At 42.7% G+C, this 13,987-nt stretch overlaps 1 protein-coding gene across 1 annotated transcript in view; it reads left to right on the top strand.

Annotated features, from left to right (window-relative positions):
- LOC139458392 (sortilin-related receptor-like) overlaps window positions 1-9,721 on the top strand; it is a 99,110-nt gene extending 89,389 nt beyond the window's left edge. The window contains exons 40-43 of the mRNA XM_071239810.1: window positions 2,320-2,429; window positions 4,231-4,408; window positions 7,279-7,506; window positions 8,260-9,721. Of these exons, the coding sequence (XP_071095911.1) occupies window positions 2,320-2,429; window positions 4,231-4,408; window positions 7,279-7,506; window positions 8,260-8,324 (581 nt within the window). The 3' untranslated portion in view covers window positions 8,325-9,721. The remainder of the gene's footprint in view (window positions 1-2,319; window positions 2,430-4,230; window positions 4,409-7,278; window positions 7,507-8,259) is intronic.
- The last annotated feature ends 4,266 nt before the right edge of the window (window positions 9,722-13,987 follow it).

Below are 13,987 nucleotides of genomic sequence, written 5' to 3'. Positions count from 1 at the left end.
AGCCATACATAAGTCTCACAGTGTGCGACATCCACATCCGGATCCCAGTATTCACCCGCTGTCAGAGTAGCCATACGTAAGTCTTACAGTGTGCGACATCCACATCCGGATCCCAGTATTCACCCGCTGTCAGAGTAGCCATACGTAAGTCTTACAGTGTGCGACATCCACATCCGGATCTCAGTATTCACCCGCTGTCAGAGTAGCCATACGTAAGTCTTACAGTGTGCGACATCCACATCCGGATCTCAGTATTTACCCGCTGTCAGAGTAGCCATACGTAAGTCTTACAGTGTGCGACATCCACATCCAGATCTCAGTATTTACCCGCTGTCAGAGTAGCCATACGTAAGTCTTACAGTGTGCGACATCCACATCTGGATCTCAGTATTTACCCGCTGTCAGAGTAGCCATACGTAAGTCTTACAGTGTGCGACATCCACATCCAGATCTCAGTATTTACCCGCTGTCAGAGTAGCCATACGTAAGTCTTACAGTGTGCGACATCATGTTAACGGGGCGGTCGGGTAGCCTAGTGGTTAAAGCGTTCGCTCGTCACGCCGAAGACCCGGGTTCCATTCCCGACATGGGTACAATGTGTGAAGCCCACTTCTGGTCTCCCCCGCCATGATATTGCTGGAATATTGCTAAAAGCGGCGTAAAACCATTCTCACTCACTCACTCATGTCAACAGGCCTCCAAGTTGGGACTAAAACGGTAGCCAATGCGACCCAAATTTCAATTTGTCTACTGTCTAAAATTCAGAGGTAGCCAAATGACTAACTTGAAAAATATCTTGTGGCAACTAAATTCTATTGCTACACTTCTGTAGACACACAAATAAATAACAGCTGATATTGGAAAACATGTCTGCTAATAATTGTACTCGCAAATAATTCCTTCTAAAGTCGACAATGATCCAAAATGCATAAAAATTACTGTAATTAGTACTTTATTTTAGTTGACAATGCTCATTGGATAAGCAAGGTTATACCTATATACTGTAAACAGGGAATTTTTTGCTATCATTTTATTATTGCGAGTTTTGCGAACGAGACTCAATCGCAAAAATTAAAAACGCAAAAATAAGTATAAATAATACATACATACTTTATTCATTGCAACTCGTCATCAATTGTTGAAATGATCAACCAGAACCACAAGTTACTCAATAAGTTAAAAACACAAATGAATGCAGAATGGTCACACAATACATCACAAATGACAGTGTAAACAGGCCAATTAGTGTCACTGTTACCTCACACTAATCCTGCCTTCTCCCAACCTCGCTTGATTGCGTCAGTGTCCTTTGCAATTTTGTCCACACAGGAAACAAGCCATCGTTTCGTATCTCCACATTGTCACAATTTTTGGGTGACGAACTCAGTTTAACTAGCTTCGGAGAGAAGCTGTCTATTGTTTGGTAATCGAGGGTCATCTCAACACGGCAACTCGCAAATATATTTCGTCTTTGGTGTGGTATTCGCAATATTTTAACAGCGCAGAAATAAAGCTGTTTACAGTAATCTAGTAACATAAATTGCATCATTGTTCAATATCTTCAAGTCACAAGTAACAAAATTCAAGTTCCATTGAGATACAATTTCAAGACTAGTGCTGTAACTTGTACATATTATAATAGTAATTTGATAAAGATTATTTCAAATGCTTTTGGCTACCTACAATATTGGCTTGACTTCTTGATTTTATCACTGAAAAAAAATACTTGGAGCCATATGGCTACTTGGTAAAAATATAAACTTTGAGGCCTGGTCAACTTTATTATTACCCTCAGTTTTTCTACCTATATGGGTAATAAAGTCTAGATAATGTCTGCGCAGTGTTGTCGTATTTCCCTTAGTCTTCATACCTATTGAATATTGCTTGAATATTGTTAAAAGCGGAGAAAACAATACTCACTCACTCAGTCTGTCCACCTATTTTGGTATAACAGTCTAGATAATGGCTGTGTCATGCCAGTTATTTCACTCTAACTTTCTACCTATTTTGGTATGACAGTCTAGATAATGGCTGTGTCATGCCAGTTATTTCACTCCAACTTTCTACCAATATGGGTGATATAGTCTAGATAATGGCTGTGTCATGCCAGTTATTTCACTCCAACTTTCTACCTATATGGGTGATATAGTCTAGATAATGGCTGTGTCATGCCAGTTATTTCACTCCAACTTTCTACCTATATGGGTGATATAGTCTAGATAATGTCTGTCATGCCAGTTATTTCACTCCAACTTTCTACCTATATGGGTGATATAGTCTAGACAATGTTTGTGTAACGTCGGCGATGTTGTGTTGCAGCTGCGTATGCCGCGCCCATCAACCTGGAGGCAGTGCACCTGGGCCATGGCCAGGTGGTGGTGAGATGGAGGGGGCCCAGTATGGACCGACCACCCACCAACAGCTCTCAAGTGAGTACCTAACATTTGTTTCTGTCAACTGACTCCATGGTCTGGTGATAGAGCGGGAGGTTGGTGGTTCGATCTCCAGCCAGGTCATCCAAAATGACATTGAAAGATGGCATACTTGTTGTTACCCTGCCTGTGTAAGGAGATTGAACAGATTGGGTGGCAAGAGTGGTCGTAAGAGGAGATTGAACAGATTGGGTGGCGAGTATGCTGGTCGTAAGAGGAGATTGAACAGATTGGGTGGCAAGAGTGGTCGTAAGAGGAGATTGAACAGATTGGTTGGCAAGTATGCTGGTCGTAAGAGGAGAGTAAACAGATTAGGTGGCAAGTATGCTGGTCGTAAGAGGAGATTAAACAGATTGGTTGGCAAGTATGCTGGTCATAAGAGGAGATTAAACAGATTGGTTGGCAAGTATGCTGGTCTTAAGAGGAGATTTAACAGATTGGGTGGCGAGTATGCTGGTCATAAGAGGAGATTAAACAGAATGGTTGGCGAGTATGCTGGTCATAAGAGGAGATTAAACAGAATGGTTGGCAAGTATGCTGGTCGTAAGAGGAGATTAAACAGAATGGTTGGCAAGTATGCTGGTCTTAAGAGGAGATTTAACAGATTGGGTGGCGAGTATGCTGGTCATAAGAGGAGATTAAACAGAATGGTTGGCAAGTATGCTGGTCTTAAGAGGAGATTTAACAGATTGGGTGGCGAGTATGCTGGTCTTAAGAGGAGATTTAACAGATTGGGTGGCGAGTATGCTGGTCGTAAGAGGAGATTGAACAGATTGGTTGGCGAGTATGCTGGTCATAAGAGGAGATTAAACAGAATGGTTGGCAAGTATGCTGGTCGTAAGAGGAGATTGAACAGATTGGGTGGCGAGTATGCTGGTCGTAAGAGGAGAATTAACAGATTGGTTGGCAAGTGTGCTGGTCATAAGGAGATTGAATAGATTGGGTGGCTAGTATGCTGGTGATAAGAGAAGATTAAACAGATTGGTTAGCAAGTATGCTGGTCGTAAAAGGAGAGTAAACAGATTGGAGGGCGGGTATGCTGGTCGTAGGAGGAGAGTAAACAGATTGGGTGGGGAGTATGCTGGTCGTAAGAGGAGATTGAACAGATTGGTTGGCGAGTAAGCTGGTCGTAGGAGGAGAGTAAACAGATTGGGTGGGGAGTATGCTGGTCGTAAGAGGAGAGGAAACAGATTGGGTTGGGAGTATGCTGGTCGTAAGAGGAGAGTAAACAGATTGGGTGGCCAGCTTGCTAACTCGCTGATGGCGTGTTACCATGGATCCCTGCAGCTCATAATATCAATCACTGGGTTGTCTGGTTCCAACTCAATTTATTATAGACTCACTAGATATAGCTGGAATATTGCTGAGTGAGGCTTTACCCCGTCGCCTCTTACGACAAGTATAGATTTCTGAAGACCAGTTGTAGCCCGGATCTTCACAGGGTAGCATATATATATATATATACTAGAGTGGAATCTCAAATCTTTTCCTGAATATTCTGACCCATGAAGATCCGGGGTAGAAAAGGTCTTCCGCAACCCATGCTTGCCGTAAGAGGCGACTATGTTTGTCGTAAGAGGCAACTAACGTGATCTGGTGGTAAGGCTCGCTGACTTGGTTGATGCATGTCATCCTATGCCAATTGCGTGGATAGATGCTCATGATATCAACCACTGGATTGTCTGGTCCAGACTCGATTTTTTACAGATCGTCGTCATATGGCTAGAATATTGCTGAGTGCGGTGTTAAACAACAAACAAACAAACCAAATCTGAAGTTTCTCTGCTTTGCTTACTAGACCAGGTTCCAGGTGGATGTCATACGGAACGAGACTGGCAGCGACTTCCACATGACCAACTACACCAGCTTGACCCAGTTGAGGTTCACCGTGGAGGTGGGCTTCATGTACCAGTTCAGTGTGAAGTACAACACCCAGTCTGGCTACATCGGGGAGGTGGCGACTGTCTTCTGTCCAGGTAAACTGTCACACCACAGACGCAGAACTACAGATAAGTTGTGTATTTGCGAAAAATCCCCCCCCCCAAAAGTATTCAAAACCCAATAACTTTCAACTATCTTGTGTACAGAAATGCATGCATGCATGTATAAAAAACAGCTCGCGGAAATACCCAATGAAGCTTTTGTTAATATGAGTACAATTTCCGAAACACAATTACAAGCAACTTTACTTTCGGAGTCAAGCCTATAGTTAAAAACATTTTATACATCTATAACATGATTATTATTTTTTTGAAATCTCAAAATGCTTACTCAATTTGGTAAAAACCCAGTAGAGTGATGAATAGATGAATGAAAAAAATATTGGTTACTGCTCGGACCAGTGGTTAGTCACATATTATATTGTTTAATGATGCAGAGCTCCAGATAACTTTTTGAGCAATTGAGTTTTTACGCGAAGGTTTCTATTTTAACGTGGTTATTACATTTTTCATTGGGTAACCAATATTTTTCACTCATCTATTCATCTCTCTATTGTGTTTTTCCCAAAATTAGTGTACATTTTAAGATTTAGATGTATATAACTGTTCTAAAAGCTTGACTCTGAAAGTAAATTAGCTTGTAATTGTGTTTCGGAAATTAGCTCCTTTGTACGCATAATGAAAAAGCTTCATTGGGTATTTCCGCATGCTGTTTTTATACATTTGAGTTTTTCATTTGATGCATGGTTAATGCACCCACTAAGTTGAAAGTAATTGTTTTTTAATAATATTTTTCAGGGGGTATTTTATGGAAATACGCTGCTTATCTGAAGCTCTGATGATGATAACAATAGAAAACTCCATGGTAACATGGTTTGAGTAAAGATAAAGCTTCAGTCAACTTCAGTGTAGGCATGATCAGATTGTTTTATGTAAGTATTTTTTTCAAGGCTCCAGTAAAACAAAACCCAGTCCAACATTTTGTACCTAGTTCTTGGGAGCTACAGAAGGTAGGTAGGGTCTGGTACCCACTTAGGGTCGGGTACACGGGTAGGGTCGGGTACACGGGTAGGGTCGGATACACGGGTAGGGTCGGATACACGGGTAGGGTCTGGTACCCACGTAGGGTCGGGTACACGGGTAGGGTCGGGTACACGGGTAGGGTCGGATACACGGGTAGGGTCGGATACACGGGTAGGGTCTGGTACCCAGGTAGGGTCGGGTACACGGGTAGGGTCTGGTACCCACGTAGGGTCGGGTCCACGGGTAGGGTCGGATACACGGGTAGGGTCTGGTACCCACGTAGGGTCGGGTACACGGGTAGGGTCGGGTACACGGGTAGGGTCGGATACACGGGTAGGGTCGGATACACGGGTAGGGTCTGGTACCCAGGTAGGGTCGGATACACGGGTAGGGTTTGGTACCCAGGTAGGGTCGGATACACGGGTAGGGTCGGATACACGGGTAGGGTCGGATACACGGGTAGGGTCGGGTACACGGGTAGGGTCGGATACACGGGTAGGGTTTGGTACCCAGGTAGGGTCGTGTATACGGGTAGGGTAGGGTCGTGTATACGGGTAGGGTAGGGTCTGGTACCCAGGTAGGGTCTGGTGCCCAGGTAGGGTCGGGTACACGGGTAGGGTCGGGTACACGGGTAGGGTCGGGTACCCAGGTAGGGTTGGGTACACGGGTAGGGTTTGGTACCCAGGTAGGGTCGTGTATACGGGTAGGGTAGGGTCTGGTACCCAGGTAGGGTCTGGTACCCAGGTAGGGTCGGGTACATGGGTAGGGTCGGGTACACGGGTAGGGGCGGGTATACAGGTAGGGTCGGATACACGGGTACACGGGTAGGGGCGGGTATACAGGTAGGGTCGGGTATAAGGGTAGGGTCTGGTACCCAGGTAGGGTCGGGTGCACGGGTATGGTCGGGTATAAGGGTAGGGGCGGGTACACAGGTAGGGGCGGGTATACAGGTAGGGTAGGGTAGGGTCTGGTACCCAGGTAGGGTCTTGTATACGGGTAGGGTAGGGTCTGGTACCTAGGTAGGGTCGGGTACACGGGTAGGGTCGGGTACATGGGTAGGGTCGGGTACATGGGTAGGGTCGGGTACACGAGTAGGGTAGGGTCGGGTACACAGGTAGGGTAGGGTCGGGTACACGGGTAGGGCCTGGTACCCAGGTAGGGTAGGGTCGGGTACACGGGTAGGGTCGGGTACACAGGTAGGGTAGGGTCGGGTACACGGGTAGGGTCGGGTACACGGGTAGGGTATGGTACACGGGTAGGGTCTGGTACACGGGTAGGGTAGGGTCTGGTACCCAGGTAGGGTCGGGTATACGGGTAGGGTAGGGTCTGGTACCCAGGTATGGTCGGGTACATGGGTAGGGTCGGGTACATGGGTAGGATAGGGTCGGGTACCCAGGTAGGGTAGGGTTCACGGGTAGGGTAGGGTCTGGTACCCAGGTAGGGTCAGGCGCACGGGTAGGGTCGGGTATACGGGTAGGGTAGGGTCTGGTACCCAGGTAGGGTCGGGTACATGGGTAGGGTCGGGTACACGGGTAGGGTCGGGTACATGGGTGGGGTAGGGTCGGGTACCCAGGTAAGGTAGGGTTCACGGGTAGGGTAGGGTCTGGTACGCAGGTAGGGTCAGGCGCACGGGTAGGGTCGGGTATACGGGTAGGGTAGGGTCTGGTACCCAGGTAGGGTCTGGTACCCAGGTAGGGTCGGGTACACGGGTAGGGTTGGGTATACGGGTAGGGTAGGGTACACACGAACGGTCGGGTACACAGGTAGGATAGGGTACACGGGTAGGATCGGGTACACTGGTATTAAATTTGGACTCATCCCAGACCTTATATCTAGGATATTGATAACTTTGACTCAACATGTAAACAATTGTCTGTTTCCAGTGTACAACATCACTGCCCCGAACTCCCAACCAAGCACTAGTATCCTGACAACCACCAACCTTGTAGCCATCCTCGTCCCCATCGGCGTCATCGTCCTCATCCTGTCTACCTTGCTGACAGTATACATTGTCCGGCATCGGCGACTACAACGCAGTTTCCTTGCCTTCGCAAACAGCCATTACGACCCACGTTCGGGGACTACAACCTTCACGGCAGCAGACGATCTTGGTAACTGTCAACAATTTATTTTGAATTCAACCTTGCTGGACGTAAGAGCCAAAGGTCATGTTATTACAATGTATGGTCTGACTAATCTTGTCATCTTCGTCCCAGGATTCGCTGAGCATTTAATGGGTACCAGGTAGGATGAGATGGTAATCTGACTGTAAATCTTCTAGATCTTCACAGGCATCTATGGTTGTATACTCCACAGGGAGCTGAGAATGAAATTTGGTTTGCATATTGATCCATTGACCGGGGTAATAATGTAGTGCTTTGAGCACGCTTTAGGGTTTGGATTGACGCATTATCAATATGCACATTTCTACATTATTTGCTCGGTTATTGTTTACTGGATCTCATTCGAGGACACTACCCTTGAAGATCCCGGGGTAGAAAAGGTCTTCAGCAACCCATGCTTGCCGTAAAAGGTGACTATGCTTGTCGTAAGAGGTGACTAACGGGATTGGGTGGTCATGCTCGCTGACTTCGTTGATGCATGTCATCGTATCCCAATTCTGGATTGTCTGGTCCAGACTCGATTATTTACAGACCACCGTCATATAGCTGGAATATTTCTGAGTCTACATTAAACAGCAAAGAAAAGAAAAAAAAGAAAGAGTGCGGCGAACAAACAAACATATCTTTCGAGGACACAAGCCCAAGGCAATTAGCTGTACAGAGTTGTATCCCCTGGGCATGCCAGGAAACTATGATCATGGGTTTGAATCCCATATTCATCATCTTCTCTCCTCTTCCCAGGTGATGATGAGGACACTCCTATGATCCAGGGATTCTCGGACGACGTTCCCCTCGTCATTGCCTGAACTCTCCATCATCCGAGCAGCCATTGCAGGACAGGCTGAATCATGACATCACGCAATTGAATTTTTACCACTTCAAGCTGAAGCAGCTGAATCATTTCAACTGGGTGATACATCGCATATCAACCGTACAGTACAACTGTTTCCAACATTATACAATAATACTCTCAAGGTCATAGATCTGTTAAAGCTTGTTGGAGAGTAATGTGAAAAAATAGTACCAAAGTCGGATTAACCCGATTTTTCTGAATATTTTGTCAGGTCTGGCTAAAACGAACAACTTGGACCTTCAAATCTGCTATATGTATAGTTTGGTTATCATATGATTTGTCCACGACTGTAAGTTGAGTTTGTAAAAAGCAACTTGATACTAACGTGATAGTCGTTAATGGACGTTTCTGTTTGCTCATTTGAGATGTGTTTGTGGAAGAAATATGTTATAAAATCCTCTCCGGATATAACTTATCAGTTATATGCAAAGTTCATCGCATCAACAATTCAGGGGTTTTGTGAGGTTTTTCGCTTATTTGAATGCGTAATCTCAAAGCAATTGAACTTTAAAATGTGATACAGATTTGGGTTGAGACGATTTGTCGACCAGGAAACGACTAGCTAATTTTTTTTTACCCCTATTTTGTATATTTGAAGATGCAACCTACTGTTTGCTGTTGTCGGGGATCCCAGCTTGCAACTGTTCCATGAAATGTCAAAACTTGTGGATATATATTCAGTGTTGCATTACTTGTGTAAATAATTCAATAACACAGTAGTAGTTGGACTCTGTTTCATAAATCATTGACCTTTTTTAATTTTTGTTTTGTAAACTGTCCACATTATTTGTGGAATAACTCCTTTAACCTGCAACCATTTTTTTATTTTACAGATACTTTTTACGAACATATTTTTGTAAAGTCATCCCTGATAATCTGATTGGGAAAAATACAAAAAATAGAATAAAAGAAACAAGGTTAAAAGTGGTGCCAATCTTCCTCTATGGCTTTCACATTCGTTACCGAAATAAATTAACAGACTTTACTGGAAGAAAAAAATCTCAAACTTTTTATTTATTTTACATTTTTGAAATTTTGGTTCCATGGAGCTGTGAACGATGTAATTTGAAAAAATGGTATGTAAATTATTTCATAGCTAGTTTTTGTGTTGTTTTGTTTTAATTCACTATCAATATGTCGTCGGAGAACCTTACCATATCAGCTGTGTACACGACACCATGTTTTCACTGCTCGTTTACAACTGCTTATTGTCTTTCAGTCTTGATGGTGCTGTCTAGTTATGTTTTTGTAGTCTGCTTTGTCACCTGGACAAGTGGGCAATAGCATGAGCAAGTGTCCTGATTTATAGTGCTCAATTATTATTTTTATTTTTATTTATTTTTTATGTTTTTTTTTTATTATTATTATAATAATAATAATAATAATAATAATAATAATAATAATATTATTATTATTATTATTATTGTTATTATTATTGTTATTATTATTATTATTATTATTATAAGTTAAATTTTCAAAAGTCGCTTTTGGAATTTAAAGAATATGTGAGTATTGGAATTTTTTAAGAAAGATCTGAAATAAGTTCACAATTAGTGCTGAGGAAGGACGTATCTTATAAAAAGGGGAATCTTTGTTTGCATATCTCTTTTGCCATTTTCACATTTTGGGGAAGGAGTTTTGACATTTTTTTATCGTTCTGAAATAGCTTTTTTTTACCAATAGTTATCAGGAAGTACAGATCTTTGTCTTTAGTTGGCATCTTTTTTTTATTGACATTTTTATGATTTCCCTGCCGTCACCTAAAACCAATTGACTTTATTTGTTTTGACGGACACATTTATTTTCTTTGTTGGTTCAGCCCCCACTTTAAAAGTATTGTGCTCTCTCCCCCTGTGGATTATCTACATCAAAGTGCTTGAAAACTTGTCACATTTATGAAACAGAGTTGGCCATTTGTATGTTACCAATGTATATAGGGACTATCTCAAACTTTTGATGATTTTTTTTTCAGTGAAAAAAGAAATCATTTAAGATTAAGTGTATTTCACTCATTATTTTTTTGCAACAAAGAAGAATTTGCAACTTTTAAGAAAAATAGGGTCTTGTTATACTTTTGTATAGGAGTGGAATATTTTGGGTGTGTTTGAGTTTGAGATGTCCCGTAAACAGAATCTCAACCTGTGATTTTTTACTTAGATGTGTTTTTTGTCTTGTGTAGGGGTCGTGCTGTCTATGTGTTTAGTAGAGGGTTGGTATCGTGTGTGTGTGTGTCCAGTACAGGGTTGGTACTGTCTGTGTGTCTCCCATCAGAACAAATAACCACTTATCCATGATGTTGAATATGGGGAATGTCCATTTGATGCCAATAACCTTGAAACCATGATGTTGCCGACTTGAAGGTGTTATTGCGTGTTAGTTTGACCGTTTATTCAGGCCTCCCCGTCACAAGCTCGTGAACAGACTCAATATGAAGGTGCAGCTCGTTTCAAAATGAATATTTTATTTGTTTTTTAATTATCAATGTTTGTCAGAATCTCTGATGCAAGAATCGGAAAGACTATCCAGGGAGGTGCAATCCTCTTTGAGGAGAATATAAATTAACCATATGTTTCAAAATTGGTAGATGGTTTTTGCTAATACCTGGATGTGAATTAAAATATAATAGGACAAATATTATATTGTTTCCATAGATGCAGAAGTTATTGTAACTACTTGTTTATATTACATTGTTTGTTGGATGGAGTGATTGTGTTGAGCCAACTCGACATGGGAGAGTCCTTAGTGCAGAAAGAGGGGGGGAGGGAGAGTCCTTCACACAAGATAGGGGGAGCTGGTGAGATGAGGGTCTATTTTACAGAAGAGGGGAGCTTTGGTGGAAGTGATGGACGAGTCCATTGTACAGGAAAGGATGAAGTTGTGATGGAAATGAGATGGGAGAGTCCATTATCCAGGAGAGGGGGAACTTGTGATGGAAATGAGATGGGAGAGTCCATCATCCAGGAGAGGGGGAACTTGTGATGGAAATGAGACGGGAGAGTCCATTATGCAACAGAAGGGAGAAGCTTGTGGTATCTGAAAATGTATTTTTGATGATACAAAAGTTTGGTTTTCATTGCCATGCTCCAGATCGGTGGAGTCTGACAATCATCGGATGGGTTATCAATCTTATGATGCAATACTTGTCGGTGGACAAGAGGTGACCGCAGTTTTACTGCTACAGTATTGATGGACATTGTGGTTTGGGTGGCGGGATGAATGCAAGTGTTGGATGAACTCCATAGTCTGACGTACTTACTCTAAAATATTCATGTCCTCCACATATGCCACTCAACTTCTGATTGGGATACTCATATTTGTCTCCCTGTCACAAAACAGGGGGAACATCTACTTATGGAATGTGTCCACTATAAGTTGTAGCAGAAGGGTACATGGCGTTGTATGCGTGCCGCGTTAGGTTTTATACCACGAGCTGGAAACAAATTCAAAATTAATACAAAACAGCTGTTTGATTGAGCTGAGGTTAGCTTGCGCTATATCATGACACTGCCACTGACTCGGAAAAAGAGTGCAGGTTTTTGCTTTGAAGCGGGGTATAAAGGATTTATTCTGCCTCAGAAATCTATGTTCAGCCAGACTTGCCCGTGGCGGGGTATAAGAGATTTATTCCCCGGCTGAGAAATTTGTTCTCCTCCAAGGTGGGTTACACAGTATTTTATCAAGATCACATGGACCAATCAGATCTCATCATTCTGACAAAGACATGAATATTTTAGAGTAAATATACACGGTTTGGAAAAGAATTATGAAAGCATGTGTAGATACTTTTGAAATATTATAACATATATATATATATACATACATATATGTAAATATGGAACAAGGAACAGTTGATCTTTATGTAGACGTGAATATATTCAGGAGATATAAATGTCACTTTTTATTCTCAGCACAAATATACCTGCAGGTGTGTCTCTGAAAAGCCAATGAAAACAAACCGTCCCGAATAAGTTTGATTTTCAAATTTATCATTTTGTACAAGCAATTTCAAAGATTTCTCTGTAATTTAAATAGTTTGTATATTTTGAATTTGGGTCATTTCACTTTTGATGTTGATGTTTTCAAATTATTAAAATGTTATTACAGTGTTCAATGTATGAAGCACTCAGGGTGTATAAACGCTTGCAAAAGGTTGGCTTTGGTCTGCCGGTTCCACAGGCGCTATTATTGCTTCCTGATAATGTCTATGTCAGTACTGCACGGTATATACCACTCATAAGAAGTTAAGGAACACCTGATTTTTTTATGCGACTAGTTATCTTACCTGGCAGGTAGATATTGCAACACACAGCCTTCCAATTGTGGCATTCGTGACCAGCTCGTGTTATTCCGGGACAAGCCGAATAGCGACTCGTGACTCTCATGGCCATTTTTGCGACCGGGTTCAAACTAGGCGCAAACGGGCATACCTAAAACAATTGTCAGCTCGTTGCGTAATTGTTCACACATTTTCCCAATATATTATATATATTTCAGATGCAATTTAAAGCACATCAGGACGTGCGGAATTATACAGTATGACTGAACACATGTAACTGTGTCTTGGGTATATTTTTAGATACAAGACATATGTAAAATCAAAAATTATTTCTTAGGGATTCTTTGACGAAGAATTTGAAATCATACGCGCATTCTGATTGGTTTGTTGTTTTTTCGCTCATAACATTCATCGGGGGACGAGTCTTCTTGCAGGTTACGGAAAGGGGCGAGTGGTGACGAATGCCAATTGTGGGTGTCCTTTAACTTGTTTTGTGTAGTATGCAATGTTCCCCCATCACCCCTGGATGGTAAATGCTGCTATGCGATGAGGTCGCCATTTGTAACCCAGGAACCAATCAAAATCATTGTTCAAGCAAGAGGGTGGCCAGCAAGGGCTCTGACCTACAAGCGCTCTGACCTACAAGCGCTCAGCAGGCGGGCGGTCGGGTAGCCTAGTGGTTAAAACGTTTGCTCTGGGTTCGATTCCCGACATGGGTACAGTGTGTGAAGCCCATTTCTGGTGTCCCCTACCGTGATATTGCTGGAATATTGCTAAAAGAAGCATTGAACCACTCCCTCAAAGCGGCTTTTACCCAACTCACTTACACTAGAAAACGGGGCGGTCGGGTAGCCTAGTGGTTAAAGCGTTCGCTCGTCACGCCGAAGACCCGGGTTCGAATCCTGACATGGGTACAATGTGTGACGCCCATTTCTGATGTCCCCCGCCGTGATATTGCTGGAATATTGCACACACTCCAGAAAACAAAGCAAGGAGTAGGGCTTATAGAAGCTTATGTATTCTCGGTGATGGTGGAACGCAGTGTACACAAACCGTGGAAGTACTGACGATGTTATAAGTATGATCTATATGCGGTCTTAATAAGAGACACGTGAAATTTGTTTTAAAAAATATGACCGTCTACTACATCAGAGCGCTTAATATGTTGAATACGGTACATGTTTATAATGTTGTACATGTATATAAGACGGTAGGACCCCCAGCTGTATATGGAGACTGATTGTGGAATCAGTTCGTCTTGAGAGAGTTGGGCCTTGTTTTAGCTGTAGAGAAACCTGGACAATTTTGAATTGATTCTGGACTTTGTAGAAGCAGAACTC

The sequence above is a fragment of the Haliotis cracherodii genome, unplaced genomic scaffold (genome assembly GCF_022045235.1).
Source record: "Haliotis cracherodii isolate W230 unplaced genomic scaffold, xgHalCrac1.p SCAF_12, whole genome shotgun sequence".
Lineage (NCBI taxonomy): Eukaryota > Metazoa > Mollusca > Gastropoda > Lepetellida > Haliotidae > Haliotis > Haliotis cracherodii.
Note: the sequence above shows the minus strand (reverse complement) of the source record. Positions and strands in the feature narration are given on the sequence as shown.